Source organism: Musa acuminata, chromosome BXJ3-7, assembly GCF_036884655.1.
Source record: "Musa acuminata AAA Group cultivar baxijiao chromosome BXJ3-7, Cavendish_Baxijiao_AAA, whole genome shotgun sequence".
NCBI classification, from domain to species: domain Eukaryota; kingdom Viridiplantae; phylum Streptophyta; class Magnoliopsida; order Zingiberales; family Musaceae; genus Musa; species Musa acuminata.
The window spans coordinates 2,739,173-2,761,663 of NC_088355.1; the positions used below are offsets into that span (position 1 = coordinate 2,739,173).

The 22,491-nt window shown below is 40.7% G+C and overlaps 3 protein-coding genes across 5 annotated transcripts; all 3 read left to right on the forward strand.

Moving 5' to 3' along the window:
• The first annotated feature begins 3,888 nt into the window (after positions 1–3,888).
• LOC135643175 (ubiquitin-NEDD8-like protein RUB2) lies at positions 3,889–4,691 on the forward strand. Its single transcript, XM_065159835.1, has one exon. The coding sequence runs from the start codon at positions 3,900–3,902 to the stop codon at positions 4,689–4,691; it is 792 nt and encodes a 263-aa protein (XP_065015907.1). The 5' UTR covers positions 3,889–3,899.
• Positions 4,692–4,879: 188 nt separating this feature from the next.
• On the forward strand, positions 4,880–16,073 carry LOC135642854 (CRIB domain-containing protein RIC10-like). 3 transcript variants are annotated; one of them, XM_065159333.1, is made up of 12 exons: positions 4,880–5,009; positions 7,839–7,931; positions 8,016–8,213; positions 8,348–8,937; positions 9,125–9,252; positions 9,414–9,452; positions 12,018–12,129; positions 12,756–13,113; positions 13,186–13,284; positions 13,405–13,502; positions 13,634–13,718; positions 15,697–16,073. In XM_065159333.1, exons 9-12 carry the CDS (start codon positions 13,227–13,229, stop codon positions 15,912–15,914), a joined length of 459 nt encoding a protein of 152 aa, XP_065015405.1. In that variant the 5' UTR covers positions 4,880–5,009; positions 7,839–7,931; positions 8,016–8,213; positions 8,348–8,937; positions 9,125–9,252; positions 9,414–9,452; positions 12,018–12,129; positions 12,756–13,113; positions 13,186–13,226; the 3' UTR covers positions 15,915–16,073. The 3 variants fall into 3 exon arrangements, with proteins under 3 accessions (XP_065015405.1, XP_065015407.1, XP_065015406.1); XM_065159335.1 differs by having other exon boundaries at positions 13,217–13,284; XM_065159334.1 differs by having other exon boundaries at positions 4,927–5,009; positions 7,882–7,931.
• Positions 16,074–16,834: 761 nt separating this feature from the next.
• LOC135642795 (glucose-6-phosphate/phosphate translocator 2, chloroplastic-like) lies at positions 16,835–21,232 on the forward strand. The gene is made up of 5 exons (XM_065159233.1): positions 16,835–17,709; positions 17,792–18,017; positions 18,541–18,763; positions 19,365–19,578; positions 20,905–21,232. The coding sequence occupies exons 1-5, from the start codon at positions 17,203–17,205 to the stop codon at positions 20,914–20,916; spliced, it is 1,182 nt and encodes a 393-aa protein (XP_065015305.1). The 5' UTR covers positions 16,835–17,202; the 3' UTR covers positions 20,917–21,232.
• Positions 21,233–22,491: the final 1,259 nt, after the last annotated feature.

The following is a 22,491-nucleotide window of genomic DNA, read 5'->3' on the forward strand; positions in this document are numbered from 1 at the left end:
TTCATCAGTGCGGAATGAAGTCGTAGCGACGAGGATAAGTTTAGATTACTTCCTACCCGTTCCCCGTTTACCCACCTGCCTACCCCTTTCGTAATTGGTGCCATCGCAATTGACATACGTGGACGAGTAGCTGAAAGGGTTGCAAAAAAGCATGTCTCGAGGTGTGGGCCCCGGAGAGATCATTTTGCACGGGGTCCCCACGCCCACCCCCGGACGGGCCGTCGGACGGGCTCTACCGCCCGGCCGTCGGCGGAGGAGGCGAGTCCCTGCCGTGCGGGCGATCGAAGGTGCGAAAGGTGGCCACAAGCGCCGGATGCAATCCGGGCGGCGTGATCAGGCTGCTGCAGCTATGGATAATAGACGAACGTCACGGTGCATAACGTGCCACGTCACAATTGACGCGTAACTTATGCGGTCAACAATTCTGACTTTTTGGCACAATATGACAAAGCGGCCTGTTCAATCTATTTTTATTACTAAAAATAAAAATACGACAAGTTTCTCAATAACGCGCTAAATGCATGTTCTTGATGACCGTGGCAGCGGGCCCCAATGAGGTAACCGCAGTGGTTTGCGGTCGGTGTCGGAGGACTGGGACCCACAACTCGCCACCATTAGATGGGGACTTTATTGGACGTAAACACTGTAACGGGAAATGCTTCTCCAACCGTTTTGCTTCACCGACGTGGGTCCCGCGTAGACCTGCTGGCCAACAGTGACGTTGTGGTCGCTTTAGACGGGAAACAATTGGGGACCTTATGGTGGGCCCAGAAGGCGGGACCCACGAGCATATCCTTACGGGCGACAGAGCGGGTAGCCGAGCGGGTGCACGGAAACGGGTCATTGTTCGTATCGCTGGAACATCCGGGCGACGCGACTTCACGCGTCGGGTTTGACCCGACGTGCTCCGCGGGGAAGGCCGACGGCCCGTGCGGCGGCCACGGCGACGGCGCGGACGCGGTCGAGGCGTTCGGGGGGGCCGTCGGCGACCCACACCCTCACGAACAACATGGCCACGCCGACGAGGAAGAGCACGAAGGTATCGAACTGGAGGCCGACGGACGGGGAGCCGTCGGCCTCTGCGCCCTGGCCCTCCGCGGGACCCGTCGGTTTGAGCGACAGGAAGACGGCGACAGCGCCGACGGAGATAAGGAAGAAAGCCAGCATGGGTCGGGGGCTCTTCGATCGCCGCCGCGCTCGGATCGGAAAGGGCGCTCTCGGAAAGATGTCGTCGTGTAATTATCAATAAATAATACAGAGGAATGGTGATCGTTTATAAAACATGACGACACGATATAATGAGCTCGAGGCAATGTTTAATTATCGTGTCCGACCGACCGGAAGGTTCCTGTATCCTACCTTGTGTCGACATGTCCAGGGACCCACCTTCGGGTCTCCAGATGACAATGACCGCAAGTTTGATCATCAAGCGCCAATTAGGAAGTGCCACGTTTGTGCTGCGGTGATGCCAACCGTCGGCCACGTATTTGGGAGATAAGTGACGTCGGCTATAATTATAACCCACAATTCACCGATTAAGATATATATGAAAGCTAAAGAATAGACATGGTAACCTAATCTAGCCAAGACAGTTGGATGTTAAGGAATTAGTTAGGTTCCGTAAATACAATTATTTGATATGTTAAGATATTTAGGATGTTCTTGTTTTTCTATAACTATAAAAAAAATTAATGTAATTCAATTTTAATATAGACATGACGTATAGGTTCTCGTCAACATGTCACATCTACTCATTGACACATCAAATGAAATCTCAACCTCAAAAGATCGATAACGTGGTGTCAATAAGAATGCCGACTTGACCCCACTAGATTATTTACATGACTTATAATTTTAATATTATGTAATCATAATTTTAACGATTCAGTGTTCTATCCATGGATGGTTAAATGACACGTGAAAATGGTGCTTGGAAAAGGACAACTATATGTGATCGAGTACATTCATTAATTTTAATATTCGATCAAATCATCCAAGTTCAATGATCACGACACATAAATTTTGACTTTCTAACACCTTAATCTAAAACGATCTCAAAAGTGGATCACCATCAGCTGTGGACTCCCGACCCGCGTGTTAGATAATCATAGTATATTGGAACGGATTTGATTAAAAACTATATTTTTATCAATCACGTATTTATTTTCAGTTTAAAAAGGAAAGTAAGTTATGCATATGATGTCATGCTTTTGAATAATTTGAATATCATGTTTGAATTTATGTCAACGGTATGCTATTAATTTATGATTTATAAATTGATCAGCATGACAATTTCTTCAATAACGAAAATATTTTTTTTTATCAATCTAACTAAACCATGTGTACGATGTCATACTGAGCATCATGTTGAATATATTTATTGATGTTTGATAAGAAAAATAATAGCATCACCAACTCGCCCTACCACTTGGGCTGAGAAAGTCATCTAAGCAAAGATATGGGTAACTCACGCTAATCTTATGTAGCCATCAGTAGGAAAATGGTCCGTCGACTCATACTTGTCTCAACTCAACAAAAAAAAAAAGAAAAAAAAAACCTCAACATCCCCTGCTCCTCTTTACATACGAACGACATAAGGGACCATCTCCTATCTACCCGGGTAGGAGCCCTGAAAAAGCATATCATCACAATTGTCCTCCGAAAGGCACGCTCATTAGTTATCATCGTCAATGATCCCCAGGTCGGGAAAGAGATACCTTGACTCATTATTGACCTCATGTTATCGATCGCTCGAGTATAAAACCCAAGCTCCAAAACCAAACAAAGGCAAGCGGGCACTATCTGAACTCTTTTGAGTTTTATTAAACCTCCTCAACCTACTCTACTAACTTGAGCGTTAGATGGGTCAGGTCGGGGCATCCCCGATGTTGACCGTTTATGCAAGGCCCAAGCATGTCTAAGGTGTCTTATGGTGATGCTAAGTGCTTCTAGAAGGCTAAGACACACCTCATCACGATCTAGACTTTCCTCTGATAGATAAGCTACTCCTCGAGATGATCATGGATCATTTGTCGAGAGCTTGTAACACATCGTATGTCCACCTATCACCTCCGTTGCTCACTTGAGCCGTCTCTCTTGTCTCGACACGAGCTCTTAGGATGGATCTATGTCATTCGAAATCGAATCGGATCATGTTGACTTTTCGATCAACTACACCGAAGGCAATAGCAATGTTGATGATAGTTTATTCATTTATATAGTAGATTATTTTGAATAAGTGATTCATCATGAATTTTATTAACTAGAGATTCGCGGCTGGATTAGCTGGTCTAGCCTTGGACGGTCGCCTAGTTGACAATTTCCCAAGTGTTTATTGTACTCCAGTCAAACTCAACCCATTGTACTATGTTTATTAGCCTTGTTTTGAGTCATGTTTGATATAAATTCTGGGTTGACTCATATTTGACTTAGATTTTTAAAGATTATTAGTAAATTTCACATAGTCACATAGGCCATGCATCATTTAATTTGGAGCTATCTTTTGAGGATATTTATGATTTATTTTATGGTAAGTGAATGAAAAATAAATCAATGTAATATATGATCGATAATATTCCAACATGGTTGGATAGATTCGGGCTAAGATTCGGGCTCAGATAGGCGATGTGCATTCCAAATCCCCCACGTGACCAGCATGCAATATGTCGTTTTGATATGCTTATTAACGGTCCACCAAATCCACATTAGATACGATAGAAATTTGAAGTATTACATCGTTAGATGTTACGGATGCAATAAGAAAGAAGCCACCATTTTTTGTGTGGGAGAAGGAAACGGTGGCGAGAAATAAGTGGGCAGCGAATCGCGATTCGTTAGGATCAAACTTTGGGCGCCTATAAAGACCAAGCGACCGCCTCCTGTCGTGCAGCAGCTCATCCATGGATGTCTTCTTCGAGACCTCCAATGGGAAGCACTTCTCCATCGAGATCGGCTTCTTCGATACCGTCCTCGAGATCAAGGAGAAGATCCAGAAGTACGAGGGCTTTCCCGTCTCCACCCAGAAGCTCGTGTTCAACGGGCAAGAGCTGGAGGATGACCGCGACACTGAGCACTACGATATCCTTCAGAACTCTCGCATCCATCTCGCCCTCTCAGACCAGGACTCCGCCCCGCCTCCCGCGAAGCTCGACGCCCACCCCCGCGTCAACGTCGTCGTGAACGTGACCGTGTCCAAGCGACAGTTGACGCTGGACGCCGACGCTACCGACACCGTGGGGCAGCTCAAGGCGAGGATTCACGACCTCGAAGGCATTCCCACCAGCAGGTTCATGCTGTTCCACGGCGGTGCCGAGCTGCAGGACCACCAGACGCTGGCCGACTGCGGGGTCGCCGACGACCCCGAGGTGAGCCTCGTGGTGAGGCCCTTCCCGCCGTCGCCGCCCTCGTCGTCGGCGCCGCTCCAGGGCTCCAAGAAGCTGCGGCTGATGGTGCTGCCCAAGTGCGGCACCAAGAAGGTGCCGGTGGACGTGAACGCGTCGGACAACGTGAGCGAGCTGAGGAAGGAGCTGCAGAGGTTGTACGGCGTCTTCAACTTCCATCTGCCGACCGACGGCTACTTCTTCATCTACAAGCAGAATGTGATGGACGAGGACAAGTCCTTCAGGTGGCACGACGTGAAGCAGGGCGACACCATCGAAATCTTCAACGGGAGCGTCACGGGCGGATCGTAATCCATGCGATTCCATCTCAAAGAAGGTATCGTTTGCCTCTTCCTGTGGCTTTCGGAATGTGTTGCAAGAGCATTAGACCCCCTGAGCGAGTAAGAATCCAAGCCTCCAGCATCACACCATCAATGGTTTTTCCTTGATGAAATGGACGGTAGGTAATGAATGTGCATATAGAGTTGCATGCGGAAATACGTACGAGTTCGATTAGAAGGCACTTCCTCTGTATTGTAGCAATAGTACCTCGATTTCTTCTTCCAGTTTTGCCGATCAAAAGATCGAAAGTATCGATTTTTCTCACGAGTTCGGAAGCCTAATCTCTAGGTTAGTAGTTACGAGCGGCCTCTTCTTCGAACGAGCTTTTGCTCGTTCCATGGTTTCATGTTTGTTTCTGTTGAGCTTTTCTTGTATTAAATGTTGCTTCTTGAAAGGCGCATGGAGTTTGCCATAAGCGAAAAAGGAGAGTTTTTTTTTGTGTGTGTGTATGGTTGATATGTTCAATCGTTCATGGATTTTGATTTTGAGACTTGTGATCGATTTGTTTTAGTTGTGTTATGGTCCGTTTTATGTCTTCAAGAAACATAGCGGGAAAATAAAAATAGAAAACTAGGGTTTTACGCTGGTTTTTGTTGAGGCTTTTATTGAATCTGGGGGCTTGGATTAGTTTACGATTTTTTCTTGAAATTTGCGAGTGTTTCGTTGGTGGTTCATGCTGTGGGATCATCTGTAGATTAGGTATATTGTGATTATATATTCTGCTTATCTGTGCTTCTTGAAAGACATATAGAGTTTGCCTTGAGCGAAAAAGGAGAGTTCTTTGTTGTTGGTTGATTTTGTCAACCTGCTATTGCTGATGTTGCACTTTGTCGTGCCTGAGTCGTCCATGGATTTTGGTTTTGGGAGTTGGGATCGGCTCTTTTTAGTTCCTGTGTTGTTTGGCATAGTTATCCCTTCAAGAAATATAGCGGGGAATTGTACTTATGCCTGTATATCCCTGTATCGTAATACTGATAGCGGAAACCACACATTTATGTGTAAATAGAGAGTAAAATGAAAGAAGAAATTGTTCCTTCATTGAAAATTAGAGAGACAAGGCTTGAGGTAATGAGATGGCCCAGTTTTAATTACTTTTTTTTTTATCCAGAAAGCAGATTATATTAATTAAACTTGTAGGTCAGAGCACAAAAGGCATGCCAACTGAGAGGGCCACTCCCCTCTCCAAAAAGATGAAGCCTTAGTTAGCCTAGCCTTAATTACTTCAAATTGTAGTACAGGCTTATTTTTGTGCTTCAATGAGGATTCTGAATTGTATTCATAATCAACCAAAATCAGTTTGTGGCCTCTGGATTGGTACATCAAGAAATGGTCTGGATATTTTTTCTTGACTAGGGATAAAATGGGTTTAGCTTTGTAATTTGGTCTTTGTTAATTGTTCTGCATTAGTTTTTGTGTTTCCTTCTCTTTGTTCCTTTTTTAAGTTAGTTATCTAATTTTGATTTTGTTTTAGAATTAATTGAATTATGTTTAGGATTAGGTCAATGGTCAACCTCATTATACATGCAAAAAAATAAATAAGGTGTGAGGTTGGAAGAAAGAGGGCGGTAGGAGGCCATACAACAGGTTCAACATACCATGTTATGTATGTCCAATTTAGAAGAAAAGCCTCAAGTAATGATTGAGCTTCAGGCTTGGAATAAGCTGTCAGTTGTGAAATGTTATTTTATGACATGGCCACCAATTCAAGTTTCTTCCAGTGCCTTAATCCTGGATCCTTCTAGCCTCACTGGAGTGATTCTTAACTAGATTCTTGCTGACCTAGTTCCCACAAATTTGTTTGTGTTAATTCCTTTGAAATCCTTACTGTTCTACGCACATTCATAAAACCTATGAGGCATGCAAACATTTATCAGGAGTGCTAAGAAGTGCAAAAGTTCTTATATAATGAATTCTTTGGTGTGCACAATACAATTTATGAATTTCCTTGTTTTCTCTTTTATGTTAGCTCAATTGTTGCAGTCTTTTTTCCCAGTTTGTTATCCACGGACATCCCATACCCCATTTCGTTACAGGGTGTGCATAGAAAACATACAATACACCAAACCAACCTGGATGATAACTGATAGGCAACTCTAAAATCATCAATGTGCTGAGAAGCTCAGAGCACAGATTAATGTGACTATGGATGAGAAAATTCAAAATCATTTGCTGATAAGGAAAAGTCAATATGACCACTATAACCATAAATATGGTTTTATATCTAGACAACTAAAAGGTAATGTTGTAATGACAATAGGCTTGCTCCACCATGTTATATTCGAGTATGTGGTTTCATATAAACCTTGATTTTAGTTCCTTCACAGTTGGGATGTGGTTTGAGTGACAGTTTGTGCTGGTATCCGAGTCTGTTTTACCTCACACGTAGAATAAAGATTAAATTGCAAGAGTTGCAGATTGCAATGGGTGTGTGGTTGGCAAATGTACAGTTAGCATCAGAGATTGAAGAGAAGCGAGTTATGAATTACACTTTTAAATGCCAAACTGGTGAAGCCATTGAATTAGAAGATATAGATCAACAAGTAAGCTTCACATAACCATTTGCAAATGCCAAAAAGCTTGTGGATCATGGTGCCCTATGCTTTTTGGGTGGCACTGTATTGGGGTTTGTTTTACTGAATTTTGTTGCATGAAAGATCTCTGCGATGAAGCCAACTTTTCTTGGGTGGGTCAGGCTTTTCATCACTGATGCTCAAGAATTTTTTTTGTTTTAGGTGTGAATGCTGCTAAGATGTTCATTTGAAGCACTTGCTTTCTTTGGGATGGACTAGGCTACATAATGTGATGTTTATTGTGCCCTTTGCTTGAAAGTTAGCTGAAGCTATCCTATTTAAGTCATAAAGTTCATTCTACGAAGCAATCATGAGAACTGAATTTGTTTCTTTTTTTGAGAATATTTAGCTCAATAAAAATGAAGGTTATTAGATACATTCCATCTAGCTATTATGTGGCACTTGATCTTTTGGCACCTCATCAACTAATGACTTGTTACTTGAAAAGGAGGAAAATGAACATCAATTTTGTTGCTTTTCATTTGATTTGCACATTCAATTTCTTGCAAATTGTGATTAGCAATGTTTTGGCTTTAACCTTCTTCAGCTTTGAACTGATAAGAAAAGCACATCTCACTTGATGTCTTCAGTTCTCAAGAGTTCATGTCGGATGTAAACATTCAACTCCCTAGTGCTTTTGGTAAGTTGACTATACGATTTTTTCTGATTGAGAAATGGCTTGCCAATAAGATGTAAGCCTGAGCTCTTAATGTATTGCTTGCAGATCCCTTTGCTGAAGCAATTGTTGACGACTCAGGTGTTGGTTCAAAGGAGTATGTGCGTGTTTGAGTGCAGCGAATGGAAATGTCTAACTACTTTGCAGGGTTTATAGAAAGAGTTCAGCTACAACAAGATCTTGAAGGACCTAAAGAAAGAGCTCTATCGTAATGGTTCTGTTGTCCAGGATCCAGAGTTAGGCCAGGTACTTGTGTTCTTCTCTATAGTTTCTGCTTTTGATTCAGTTTTTTAATGAACATTTGATTAATTGCTGATTTGACATTTTTGTCAATTTTTTGTTGTGTATCTTATGCATTTGTATCGCATATTGTTTTGTAGGTTATTCAGCTCCAAGCTGATCAGCAGAAGAGTGTTCTTCTTTCCTAGTATAGTATATTGCATCTTCATTTCCGGACAATGATCATGTTTTTTTCTCAGTTTGGTGATATATTTTCTCTTTCTGTTTCTCTTGTTTAATCCTTTTCTTCTCTCTTTTCTCTTTTTCTCATGTTAAGCCCAAAGAATGTATGCCATTGGGCAAGCTCCTTGTTGCTCGATGGACATTAGTTGCAAACGACAATTATGCCCACGACCACCATGATTTTCTTAACTGGCTGGTTCGGTATGATTTGATTGGTATTTGCTCGTCCGATTGTCAACCGGTACATGGACCATCCCAAATCAAGCAGTCCAATCTGGTTGAAATATATATAATATTTTTTTTGGATGTTTTATTCTGAAAACATCCAAAATTGAGCAGCCTCCTCCTTCCTCCACTGACCCTGATCTCCTTCTCTACCTTCGCCGCACATGTCTATTCCTCTCCTCCAATGTCTTCTCTACCTTGGTGAAGCAGACGGATGATGAAGGAAGAATGGAGGAGGCCATAGGTGGGTCCCGACGGCGATGGTGGCAAAGAAGAGGGAGAAGTGAGTGCAGGATGAATTGGTTCGGTTCATTTATATTGGTAGTTTAGTCAATTGATTTGGGTTTTTTTGGGTATTTGAGCAGATTTGTTTGCCCTTAAGTAAATTATGAAAAGCGGGGTGTTTCTAGGTAAGAACCTATAAAGTGAGGCTTTTCCGGAGAAATCACCATTTGTTTTCTTTTACCCAGGGTTCGACTGAACTGTTGTGAGGAGTCGGGAAGCTGAGGAGTCACAAGGAGGAGGACCAGCTCAAAAACCGATGAGCTGTTTGCATGATCGTGGCCTGCCACTGCCCATGTGTCTTTCACCTGCTCCAGTATGCCTTTGCCTCCTCCACTGCCTTCTTTTCCTCCTCTTTCTTCTTCCCCTTCTTCCTCCTCTTCTTCCTCTTCCTTTTTATTCCTCATTCCTGTTCCTTCTTCCTCTTCCTCCTGCTTGTTGCTCATTTTCTTGACCTTCACTCTATTAATCATACAGAGAAATTCAACTTGAAGCAAGGACTGCTAAAATTTTGAGGTACATATAATTTATGTAACTTTTATGTCACCTAAGTTGCTTGCTTGTTGCTTGGTCATGCAGATTTACCTGGACTATTAATATGGTAGTACAAGCATGGGTTCTGAGTGCCACCACTGGAAAACTGCTGCTTTATGGTTTTCTGATGACTGCTATATGTCAGCGTGAAGTCATATATTGTGAAGTTTGAGTCCATTGAGACTTTGTCAAGATACCTATATATCAATAAGAAGTCCACTTCCTATTGATACTGATGTTATTAGTGTCAAATGTAAGGAATGGGTGCTCATGCTTAGCTACAGTTGCTGGCCATGCACTTCACATGGCTGAGAAGTTTAGGAACTCTCTCAGTTTAACTGTCAAGCATATACTATGTGACACTCTTTCAGTCCTAGAGTTAGTGGGAAGATAATTATGTGTATGGCAATTTCAATGAATGGTTTATCAAATTTTTACTCATTAGAATTGCTCATTTTGTCGGAGTTAACTTACAAAATGATAAAACAAAAATCTACCAAGTATTCTGCTCTTGCAATTCTACAGGAACGATGATCAATTTTAGCATGAAATGTTATAAGATAATTCATACTTTCTCTCATCAATCTTAGAATTACTTGTTTGATTTTTGATACCAGTTTTAAACATTATATTAGTTGACTAAGAAAGATTTAAATTCAAACTGTATTATGTTTTAGATTTCAATATTAGCAAATCAATCAACTAAGATTTGGATAGATGTCTTATATACTTTGCTTTTGTTGAGATTTAAATGCACATAATTGTCTAAAATTCTACATTTTCTAAGAAGAGTTTTTTTTTTTTTTTTTTTTTCATTTTTTGAATATTTTAGAGGGTTTCCTTGAATTTATAGGCTGTGCAATCCATTTAGTAATTAGTATAGTGTGTGTATATATACTGAAAATAATAAGTTTAATAAAAATATTATTACTAGATCATACCGTATATTTATTCATAAATATAGAACAGTAGCATTCCTTCTTTTAGGTTAGGGTCAACTGTTATGCCTCTAAAAATGGAGTGTCAAAGATTGAACTTGTCACTGGCCAAGCAGCAACCTCCAAGACATGGCTCCAACCATCAGACAACTCCCTAGACAAAACAATGCATTGCCTCAAGCTGTGACAACAACAAAGGCATTTGTGGAATATAAAAATAAAACAATACAGATGTCTCTTAGTTGTTGCACCAAAACAATATTGTAATTTCTGCAACATGTTGATCTCTTGTTGGAACAACATGGGTGCAGATGATTTGCCAGTATGATATCAGAAGCATGGGGAGCTTCCATTGGCACATGACCCAGTGAATCAGAAAGGCATGTCAAGCACATGTGAGATGAAGCCAAATCAAATCAGAAGAATTGTTTATGTTCCTCTGCTGTTCTGATGCTGATAGGCTTCCTACAAGATCTACAGATCCATATGTCAGTGAATGACAGATGAATTGGCATCCATTTAGTATGGGGGATGTGCAGCCATGCCTGTCCAAAAAATTGCATTAAACTTACCTGCACAATTTTATGTATGTTACTATTGGCAACCTAGATAATTATCTCCCATGACTTGTGGGTGCTCGAGACTTCACCTACTGAAAGTGCTCAATAGAGTGTTTCACCTGTCAAACAATCTTCAAAGTTCATTGAAACATACTTTGGGGTAGGACAGAGGACAGTACTCTTTAATGGGGAAAAGAAAAATATCCAGAAAGTGGTTTGGAACTTTGGTTTTTATTGATTTTTTGCTACCTAGTGATGCAAGTTGATATTGATTAACCTGAAATCACTTCAATAGTCTATATTAAATGTCTCTATGCAGAGCTTTTGTCAGCTGTAAATTTGAAGTCATACTTTATTTCAATACCATGACCATAAAAGCAAACTCAAGTCTGAGTCAGAATTGTACAATAACTCTCCTGTTGTCCTCTGTCAGACCAGCCTTAGCACATCATCCATGAGGCTTGAATTTTCTTTGTGATAAACTTTTGAACTAGTCTAGTGTAATTAAGAAAACATTTCTCCTCTCTCTCTTTTTTAAGTGGTTGAATGCCACTTATATTGATATGAGGGCCAACAGACTGATCCATCAATTTGCAATATATTGATGATTGCCACTAACTGCACTACCGATACTTTCAAATTCCAGAACTATTAGCTGGTTTTTGTGCAGATATGCAGTATGTGATTATCAAACCGAAGAAAGAATTAGATAATGTGAGTTAATAATATCTTCTATTCAAAATTTTTTTCTTTCTAATCATGACTTGGTTATTGAAAGCTTTCCTTATGAGTATACTAGTCTCTAACCAGTGATATGCATTCTGCTAAAGCATGTTGGAATAAGTAAACTGTTTATTTTTTTTCTCTTCTAATAGTTTGTCTCTGAGAGTTATTAATAATCTTCTGATCCTTGAAATAAAGTATACATTTTATTTACCTACTTCTATTCTTTACTTCAATGCAGTTGTGTGTTAGGTGTAAGATCTTTCTTGCCAAGCGTTTTCAGAAGGAAGCCCAAAGATTATGTATCTGATAATATGCTTCTGTAGGTCATTTTTAATCATGGTGGATGTTGCTCACATGAGAATGATGTGGACTTCAAGGAGAGGTTTGAATCCCCAGAAATGGTGGAGGCAGAAATATATCAGACAAATTTAATAGGCAAGAGATATCCTCCACAGATATGATTCAGATGCAACTGGATATTAAACAGAGCACCTTGCTTGCACATAAACATTCCTACACCAGCTATAGATAGATACAAAGCTACAGCTATTTGTACAATTTGAATGAGGAAAATTATAATGATCTTCAACAGATACCATAAGAAAAATCTACTTAATCTAAGATTAGTCCTATGCATGGACAAGAATAGATAAAAATTCTCCATCTAATATGATAAAAGATCTGTAGCATTTCATGTTCTTGAAATAATGTCATCAATCTCCAATGCATTTCTCATTTTTTGTATATAGCCATTAGATATTTAAAATTTGCTGCACCAGTATAACCCATTTACAGGGACAAATTGAAGCAAATCAAGGTAACCTGCTTTGCATCTTGTATTACTCAACCTGAAATAGTTAGAAATATCATTTTTGCTAATAAGACAATTCTTCCTTGGGTAAGATCCTTTTCTTGAATATTAGATCAGATAGATCTTGATGAAGGAAAATATCATTTTAATCAGCTCAAAAGAAAATCATTTTTTGTTTGTTTGTATGCTTTTGGTGCGGGGCAGTATAGGAGCAGACCACCTTATTTTTCAGTGGGATTTTTTGTTGCAGGTTACCCGAAGCAGGATGACATCTCCACCATTTAGATATTCCAACAAAGATTAATTCAATGGCAAGTTAAAGGCTTCCTCCTTTTGGAAGGACCACCAACCTGCCATAACTATATAGGCATTGGGACATCAAGAGCTCTCCTTTTGATCCCCTACTCCAACTGTAAATTATCATCATTGTTGCTGTCCTCCCCCCCTTCCTCTCTCTCTCTCTCTCTCTCTAAAAGCCAAAACCAATTCTTTTTTGTTCCTTCGTTTTTCTTGGGTACTTTGAAGTTTGAAACCCCATCATCTTTGGAAACTTTAGAGAGAAAGATGGATGGGAATATAGCTTTTGGCTTTGGAGCCATAAATTAAAGGTATGCTTCCTTGGCTTTCCCTGCCAGTCTACATTGGCAATGAACTGCATGATTAATCTTGTTTGCTTTCAGATTCTTATTGTCAAGTGCATGTTCTGTAAAGCCTCAGTGCAATGGCAATCAAGATGAAGGGGCTTCTCAAGGGAATCAAATACATCTCTCATATATTTGGTACTGCTTTTATTGACTCCTTTAATTTTCTTTGTTCTATTTCTATCTCCATAACAGATGATCACAGTTAAGATCTGGTGTTTTCTTATTGGAGTACTTTCTGTGATGATTCTCTTGCAGTGCACAAGGAGCAGGAGATGGAAATAGGGTATCCAACAGATGTAAAGCATGTTGCACATGTTGGCTTCGACAACCTGTATGGGAGTTCTCCCTCTTGGGTAATGGTCTAATGCTAAAAAGCTTATGCTTATGTCTCTGTGTGATCTCTTTAAAACCTTTGAGGAGATCTTGTAAACCAAAACAAGGAGGTTGATTTGTGCTGATAGTTCTGCATGACTTTGTGGTGCAGATGAATGATTACAAGACATCACCTGATTTCTCATCAGGTTCCCTTAGCAACTTCGGATCGAGAGAACCCTCGTGGGCTTCACAAGGTTTGTTCTTTGCATCTCTTACCATTTGTGATCACTTCTTTGAAACATTTGTCTCATTTGGTGATCTACGTAGTATTAGATCACTATTTTGATATTTTTTGTTATTAGAAGATGGATAATATAATTTGGTACTTTATAATTACTAAGGATGCAAATATTGACTAGGATTTAAACGGAATGCAAAGATGATATTTCCAGAAAGCAATAGTAAAATTTAGGAACCCAACAATGATGCCACTCAAGGTATGTAATACCGTACCGGTGTACCGAGCGGTATATCAGGGCGTACCGAGCGGTACACCCTGGTATACCGAACAATTTTATATATTTTTTTCATTACTGTAGCACTGTAGCACTGCTACAGTGTAATACTGTAGCACTGTAGCGGTACCGGACGGTCCGTATACCGGTATGTCGTCGGATCGGTATGTACCGCCCATACCGGGTGGAACCAATCGGTACTGCATACCATGATGCCACTAAAGGAGTTAGGTTTCTTGTTGAGATTTCTGCAACTCTACTTTGCAGTATACTAAGATATTTGAAGTAATGTACTTCTGTAGTTCTTTTTCTTTTTATTGAAATATAGGCCTACATAGTTCTCAAGTTCACAAGATGATCTTTTTTGAAAGCTCAATAACTTGAAGTTTTAAGGTTAACTAACTAAATCATAATTGTTTGTTAACATGTTGGCTTTTCACAAAATCATAACGTTACACATATGATGACCTACAGTACAAGATAATAAACCAACACTAACCTAAATGAGGACCATAAAAGAAAACAGAACTCATGACTGTGGTAGACGACATCATCAGCGACTTAATTTTATTGGCATCTGCTGATGACTACAGATTAGTCTTGTGCAATAAAACAAGTATCCATCTCTCTACCAACATTAAGCTATCATTATGTTAAACAAGACAAAATTTCAGAGGAAGTTCTCTTCTATGTATCAAATTCTGCTACAGTCATGACTCATTTAATAAATATATTTTGCAACAAGTTGAAAGAATTTACTTTAGCCAAATGGCAAGCTAGCATAACCTAAGTTCAAAACAGCAGTAAGCTGTTACTGATATGAAGATCCGAAAAGGAGAGATATTTGAGCTTATCATTTGATTGTGATCACTTTGTATTCTTCATTGAGTACATTCCACTAAGGCTTCTATACTCCAACTTATTGTGATAAAAATTACCTTTTTTCCTTTATCCCTACCTTCCACAAGATTATTCAGGTATGCCATTAAATGTTTCTTCAAAACTTTCTGTGTTTTTAAGATTGAGAATATAACTTTTGTTGCAGTTAATTACTGTCAATTACCAGAACATTATGTTGAATCAATGGTCACATTGTCCTGGAAATATTGTATTCCAACCTAAGATAGAAATGTCAACTCTCATTCTTTTGGCATGGAACTGCATATTTAGGTTGGTAGGCACACCATGATAATTTGTTGTGGTGAAGGATTCCTAGGAACATTATTATTCATGAAACTAAGAATTCTATACTGTTCATTAGCCAGAAACAACTCTTTTTTAATGACAACTTGGATTGCACTTGACATGTCTCAACAAGTTAGCTTTCATGGTCTGCACATATAATATGTTCTACCAGTATGGATGAGTTGGAGCTTACATTATTTAGCCCGACATGAACCACGATTACATGCATGTGAGGAGCATAGTAATGCGGAACAAGCTTTTAACGTACCTTCCTAGCACTAGCAAAAATAAACTGAGTAGCATGTTTTGCAAGCATGAAAGAAGAATTTCTTAAAAGGAATGCATTGTTACTGCATAAAGTATGGATGAGTCATTGCATGCTACATGTGATTGCTATTCACATGTGCAATCTCATTATTAGCTTGATTTGTTTCCTGTAAAAGCAATTAACTGCAAAGCAGTCACTTGATTTGGCATTGTTCTTGTTCTCTGAATTATTCTACTTTTATCTTACTAACTATTGCCGCAACAGATTTTGATCAGCAAAGAGAGCTACAACCACCACCTGAGATTTTCACAGACCATCCTTGCCCAGACTTACCAAAAGCCCCTAAGAAGAGAAAACCAAAGAAGGCTAAGGCCAAATCCCCATCACCAGCGAGATCGTCGAGATCATCAGCATCGAGAGATTCATACTCCACTGCATTTGAAGATTTCGGTGAGACGCGAAGGGAATTCCGATTGGTCTAGGGTTATCTTTTACATGTAAAGGATTGGATATTCTCATCTGCCTTTCTTTCAAAAAAATATTTGTTCAATCTTTTCCGGTTTTAAAGTTGTTCAGTAGACCAGATTGTCACACTTTCTTTCCCACTGAACACCTAGAATCCATGTCTGCAATTTGAATGATACCCTATCCAAATTTGATGATATGGAGGCTGGGTGTGCTCTTTCACTAATCACTTGTGAAGCTCAGCTGACTCTGTCTTCTTTTATTGCAAGTTTAGAAGAACAGTCTGAGACCCATGATGGAGATACTGAATTAAGTTACACTGGGATATGTAGTCACACACCCTTTTGGTACTCTATATTAGATAGCCATGAACCCTAACATCAACTATATATGTTACAGAGGTAAAATATTGTCATCTATCACTCCCTTTTGTGGATTTCCATTCCCTTCACTCTCAATTGCCAATATTTACTCAAAGTTTATGTATGCAACTGAAGGTGCCTTTTTATCATGCTCTCAAGAAATAATATTTTCTTCTTTGAAGACGATAATACTCCGAAAACGAATCGGATCATCATTAAATTTATTTTTCTAAGAAAGCTCGATTCATTTAAACCGGATTCAGATACCATAAAATTGGTGATTAATAATCAGATCATCAAATTATTTGCTCTCTGAATAACTTAAATCGGATTCTATCGTAATTAAATTATCCGTCATATCACCTAAAAATAACGCAGAAGAAGAAAAGGATGAGACATCTTAGATTTGGGTTCCATCTTTTAGTATCATAGATCATTCAGTCATGGGTGACCTCCCACGGTGGCAAAGGGTCATGGTCCACGTCGCCCATGAAAGGCCACCCTGGAATTTCATGGGAATCTTCCACGCCGCAAACCTAAAACCTCCCTCGCTCGACCGCCCATTGTGCTACAACTTACGTCGCGGCTTCACTCAACGCCGTTGCGGTTTGCGTGGAGATGGAGATGGCAGTTACGACATGGACACCTCCTCGCGAATGGCTCCCTTGAACCTCGTCTCTCCCGGCTCTTTCTCCGGCACACCTAGTTTTCCACTTTTCCGGGGTCTTTATATGAGGGCGGACCTCCACCTTCGATCCCACGTCGCTTGCCCTTGAGATCTCTCCTTCTATAGATCGGAAATTGGAGAGAGGAGGGAACATTCTTGGGTTTCTCGAGTGGCTCGGGATCGAGAGGGAGGAAAGGTGCAAGCTTTATTAGATTGATTGAATCGCTACCCCGGCCTCTCTAAGCCCTAGAAATCGGCTTTTTTCGATACTTCAATATGATCTACGCTGTGAAGCAATCCGCTTTAGCGTTGGGCGCCGCGGATCTTGTCCGGCCCAAATCTCTGCTCGCTGCACCTCGAATCAGCATCCTTCCGTCCATATGTGCTGCCAAAAACTCTAATTTCCAGCTTTCTACTCGGAAGCCCCTGTCTCTCCCCTCCCTGGAGGGACTTGGTTTCCCGTCGGTCGTGAAGCCTCGGGGTCTCGGGTTCAAGCGCGAGGCCTTCGAAGCCGATAGGTCGGAGAACATCGAGATCTCGCACCAGGAAGCTCGGTCGGCCGCGGGTCAGAAGCTAAGGATCGGGATCTACTTCGCCACCTGGTGGGCTCTCAACGTGGTGTTCAACATCTACAACAAGAAGGTCCTCAACGCATTTCCGTATCCCTGGCTCACCTCCACTCTCTCCCTCGCCACGGGTTCGCTGATGATGCTCGTCTCCTGGGCCACCGGGATAGCTGAGGCCCCCGAGACCGACTTTGAGTTCTGGAAGGCGCTTGCACCGGTGAGAAAAATGAGATATTTTGGTCAAACGCAAGGGATTTTCATGATTGGTTCGGTTTCTCAGGTGGATTTTCTTTGATCAGGTTGCGGTCGCTCATACCATTGGCCATGTGGCGGCGACGGTGAGCATGTCGAAGGTGGCGGTGTCATTTACCCACATAATAAAGAGTGGAGAGCCTGCATTCAGTGTATTGGTGTCGAGGTTGCTGTTGGGTGAAACTTTCCCTCTGCCGGTGTATTTGTCACTGGTCCCCATCATTGGCGGTTGTGCCCTGGCGGCGGTGACCGAGCTCAACTTCAACATGACCGGTAAGAAGAGATACAATAATGCTTAATTCATGAAGTTGACCTCTGTGGATCTTTGTTCATATGTAATAGCAATTTTGAGCTATTTTAACTAAACCAGAAATTAGTGAATTTTCTGATCAAACTGCTTGGTCAATGACAAGCAAATTATTGCAGTATGAAGTTCTTGCTCACAAGCATTCTAGTATTTAAATCAGGTTATATCCCTTGCTTTCTATGCTATCTCAACATTTCCTAATTTAGATGCCGCTGTTGCTGAATTAGTTTGTTGATGCTTGCTTCCTAGTTACATGAGCATGCTGCAACTGCTAAGAGTTTTTTATTAATCAGTATTACTGTTACATATGTGAGCCATGTCTATGAAAATGACTCAGAAAGTAATCTCACTGAATTATGTTGGTCAAGGGAACCAAAGCATTCTAATACTGGAAGGCTGTCTTGGAATTATAATTTTTATGATTTTAGATGTAATCCTCTATGAACTTATTGGTGAGAGTATTATATGTGATTTTTTTTCCTATTTCAGGTTTTGTGGGCGCAATGATATCGAATCTTGCATTTGTGTTTCGGAACATATTTTCTAAGAAGGGGATGAAAGGGAAGTCAGTTGGTGGGATGAACTATTATGCTTGCCTGTCGATTCTATCCTTGTTGATACTCACACCTTTTGCTATTGCAATTGAGGGCCCGCAGATGTGGACTGCTGGCTGGCAGAAGGCACTTTCACAGATTGGTCCACATTTCGTCTGGTATGCCATAACCTTTTCATTGGTGTGTCTCATTTATGAATTTTGTTTTTATTCATGCAGTAGCTTAAACACCCATTGTTCATATTTGCCTGTCAAAAATTAACTCTTGCTAGTTGCAGGACCTTAGCATTGTGTACTCCCAGTGGCTTGTGTTGGAAAGTTGTTATTAAAATGGCCCGATCTGCATTCAGCAAACCAAGCATCCATTGTGTTCAAATTTTTGCTAGGAAACTATTTAGTCTGTTTGTAATATTGAGTTTTTCATGGTATGGTTATATTAAAATTTAAAATGTGCTCCTCGCCTTATGTTCGCGTGTTTCTTTTCCGTCACTTGATTGACGTTCAAAAGTTAGAACTAGTGTATTTAAAAGATCAGAAATCGAGCTTTAGTTGTTTCAGAACCTTGACTTTTTCTGATTTTACTCCAAGTTTATACTCATCTTCACGCTAAACATGTCTAATGCTACCACTATTTTAGATAATTATATTCTTTTAGAGGTTAACTTTTGACTTCTGTGCTAGATACCATGTCGTTTGTGTAACCTCATAATTTTTAGCTACTCTATTAAATTTATGTGGCTATGAAACTGCAAACTGTTAGGTGGGTGGCTGCCCAGAGTGTCTTCTACCATTTGTACAACCAGGTTTCATACATGTCCTTGGATGAAATCTCTCCTTTGACGTTTAGTATTGGGAACACCATGAAGCGTATTTCTGTCATTGTCTCATCCATCATAATCTTCCACACGCCTGTTCAACCTGTCAATGCACTTGGAGCTGCCATTGCTATCCTTGGAACTTTCCTCTATTCCCAGGTAAATTTTTGTCACTTGTATATTTGCTAAAAAAAAAAGTGAAGTTCTTATATACATTGTCCAAATAATAAAGATTTTATATTGTTTTTAGTTGCATATTGTCGATGTGTATTTATACTAATTTTCCATTATTAACACCAGATAGAGATTTCATTATTGATAGGAATTTCAAAAATTATAATAGTAAAATTGAGATATTCAGTAGTGATTAAACATCATTTTAAGATGGTCTACTTGAAGGCTGGAGGTGGCGAACTAGTTTTGAGAATCATTTTAGGAATGTTTACAAGATTAACAGTTCTGCAAACTTTTGTTGCATCATTGTAGCATGTAATGTTTCTTCAGTATCCATATCTCATCGGAGATGTTCTTGACCAGCTGTTGACAGAGTTGGGCATGGTAAGCAAACTGGGAATATGCTTCGTATGCATTGTGCCTTGGTTGTTTTAAACTGTTGCTTTTTTCATATTAATACTTTATTGTTTCACTTGATGACTTCAAAGTTTTCAGAAACCACAAACCTGGCATATGATATGATATTCTTAAAGAATTTTCATTTAAAATAAAGAAAGAAACATGCCTAAGTTCCCATTTGGTTTGCTTGTTCCAATGAAGAGAAACCCTGAGATATTTTTACTTTTGACTTCTGTGTAGCCCGGAAATCGACAATAAGTTTGCTGTTTTTTGTTTTTAATGGAAAGGAGACATGGAGAGAAAAGATGATGGAGGGAAGTGTCTCAAGGAGAAAGAGAGAGAGGGGAAGTGTTTCATTGACTCAGTCACATTTTATCAGTAGTATATTTGTCTGATTTCTTTTTCCTTATCTCTTCCCACTTAGGACTCAGCCAATATAGTTCTCTATAAGCTTAACAATTTTTATTTCTTTAAATTAGAATAAAAAGATGCACTTAATCTATGCCAGTGTCAATGATGGATGCTGCCCATTGCCTGTGAGAATCACTGATCGGCCTGTTAAAAATGGTTTATTGTTGCTCTTGTCATGACCATCCACTTGATCTGAATGGCACAAGAGAAAGATAGATAGATGTACACAAAAATGAACAGGCATCTGACCTTTGAGTTAGTTGGCCATGCATATTATGATAAGCTGGATGTCAATGTTTTGGTGTCTGAATTTTTAATATTTATGATCATTATTATTGTCAAGACAATGTTTTACAAAGAGATTCTGATTCATGTGTTGCAATTTGACATCACAATGTATATATTACTTGTCTTGAGAATCAAGTCTGTATTTTCGATAGCTGTGATGCTCTTAAAAATCAATGGTGAAAGAAGCTGACATTCTTGATGACTATTATGCAGGCAAAACAGTGAACCTAAACAAGATTCGGAAGGTCCTGTAACGAGAGCAGAGCAGGTTTACGCACTCGCACGAGGCGCTTGAAGCAACAGTGTAATCAGGCTGATATTTACAGGGTCGAGAGCCAATTTTTTTTGCGTAGATAGATGCATCTAAATATGTAGATCACTAAAATAAAAGAGAGAGAGAGAGAGAGAGAGAGAGAGAGAGAGAGAGAGAGAGAGACTTTTGTTTACTTTTTTGAGTGGGCTCACAAACCTCCTCCTCCTGTGCTTATGAGCTGCAGTAGATATAGTCTGAAATAAAGGTCTTAAGGTCATTCTTCTGCCTTGTCGAGTTTATGTTGGATTCTGTTTCTTTGGGCAAAACCCTTCTTCTCTTGGAGCTTTGTCTATACTTTTGTCGAAGTGACGATGGCAAATTGTCTTGTCTTGGTGAAGTCTGCATGGGTAGGGGTCCGTTCAACTTGGGACGGTTGGCGATGCAGAGTTCAGCAAGGGAAGGAAACGAGTCGCGGTCTGACTGGATCGCCGACCAATCCCTCCACTCGAACATTTCGTCGAAGCTGAGCTCCTCCGGCGACGCCGTAGAACTCCACCCCGAGATGTTCTATGGTATCAGCGCGACAGCTGGATGCGCTCCAGATTTGACGCCCATGATGTCTCCGGCCAACTCGGAGACTCTAAACCCATATATCGTGGAATCTGCAGCTCTATCGGATTCTGCTGATGCGGTCCGAGTGCTTCCAAGATCTCTTCGGGATTCCGGGCTTCTATATCCCTTCCGCTCGTGCACCCCAGCTTGAAGTCCACTTCTTAAGGTTCTCTTTCGTGGCCTTCGTTCTATCACCAATTGTTGGTGTAAACAACCTTGAGCCGTGGCCTCGGGGCCGACGCAGCTGATTCGGGTCCGAATGAGCGAGGGTCTTGCTCGACGTCCCTCTAGGTTGCCGATGTGGTCGGTCGTGCTGATCGGGTCGCGTCGGAGCTCGTCGGACTTTTTCGGGAGATGAAGATTCCTCGCTGGGGTATTCATGGGGAAGCAGCTCCGTCTTCGTACCTGCACACAAGTCGGGTCGGTGGCTCGGCCCGACCCCTCCGACGATCAAGTTAGATGATGTGAAGAGGTCTTTTTTGTGTCTCCCCCCCTACCGTTCAGGATATGAGGGTATTTATAAGAAAGCTTACCGTTTCCTGATGTGCCCGTTTGCAGGGGGTAGGCTGGTAGCATCTGATGCAGGTGTTGGCGTGGTGTGAACGATCGAGCCCGAGCAGGATGTTTAATGTGCCTCGGTCGACGTTCCGATCCGTTTGACCAGTTGGTGTCGGGTCAATCGAGGTGTGAGGCATCATTTGGGGCAGCTGACGTCAGCCCGAGTCTTGTCGCCATTATTATCCTCATAACCAATATTCTCAAGATTCTTCATGCGAAGTTGTCCACTTGATTCATCGATCGCGAATCCCTCGGCCGCCTTTTTCACATGAAACTCCCCCAGTTCCTGAAGAGAAGATAGTTGCGCCCCCATCCTTGGTACTGCAGCAACTGATGCTGGATGTGCTTTCAGATGCCGCAGGTTGATCAGATTACTT

Bases quoted from the DNA above. Each gene is read 5' to 3' on its own strand.
- LOC135643175 (XM_065159835.1), top strand. From the start codon at position 3,900: ATGGATGTCTTCTTCGAGACCTCCAATGGGAAGCACTTCTCCATCGAG.
- LOC135642854 (XM_065159333.1), top strand. From the start codon at position 13,227: ATGGCAATCAAGATGAAGGGGCTTCTCAAGGGAATCAAATACATCTCT. The intron at 13,285-13,404 runs GTACTGCTTTTA...ATTCTCTTGCAG, and splicing joins ATACATCTCTCATATATTTG to TGCACAAGGAGCAGGAGATG. The intron at 13,719-15,696 runs GTTTGTTCTTTG...TTGCCGCAACAG, and splicing joins ACCCTCGTGGGCTTCACAAG to ATTTTGATCAGCAAAGAGAG.
- LOC135642795 (XM_065159233.1), top strand. From the start codon at position 17,203: ATGATCTACGCTGTGAAGCAATCCGCTTTAGCGTTGGGCGCCGCGGAT. The intron at 17,710-17,791 runs GTGAGAAAAATG...TTCTTTGATCAG, and splicing joins TCTGGAAGGCGCTTGCACCG to GTTGCGGTCGCTCATACCAT. The intron at 18,018-18,540 runs GTAAGAAGAGAT...TTCCTATTTCAG, and splicing joins GCTCAACTTCAACATGACCG to GTTTTGTGGGCGCAATGATA.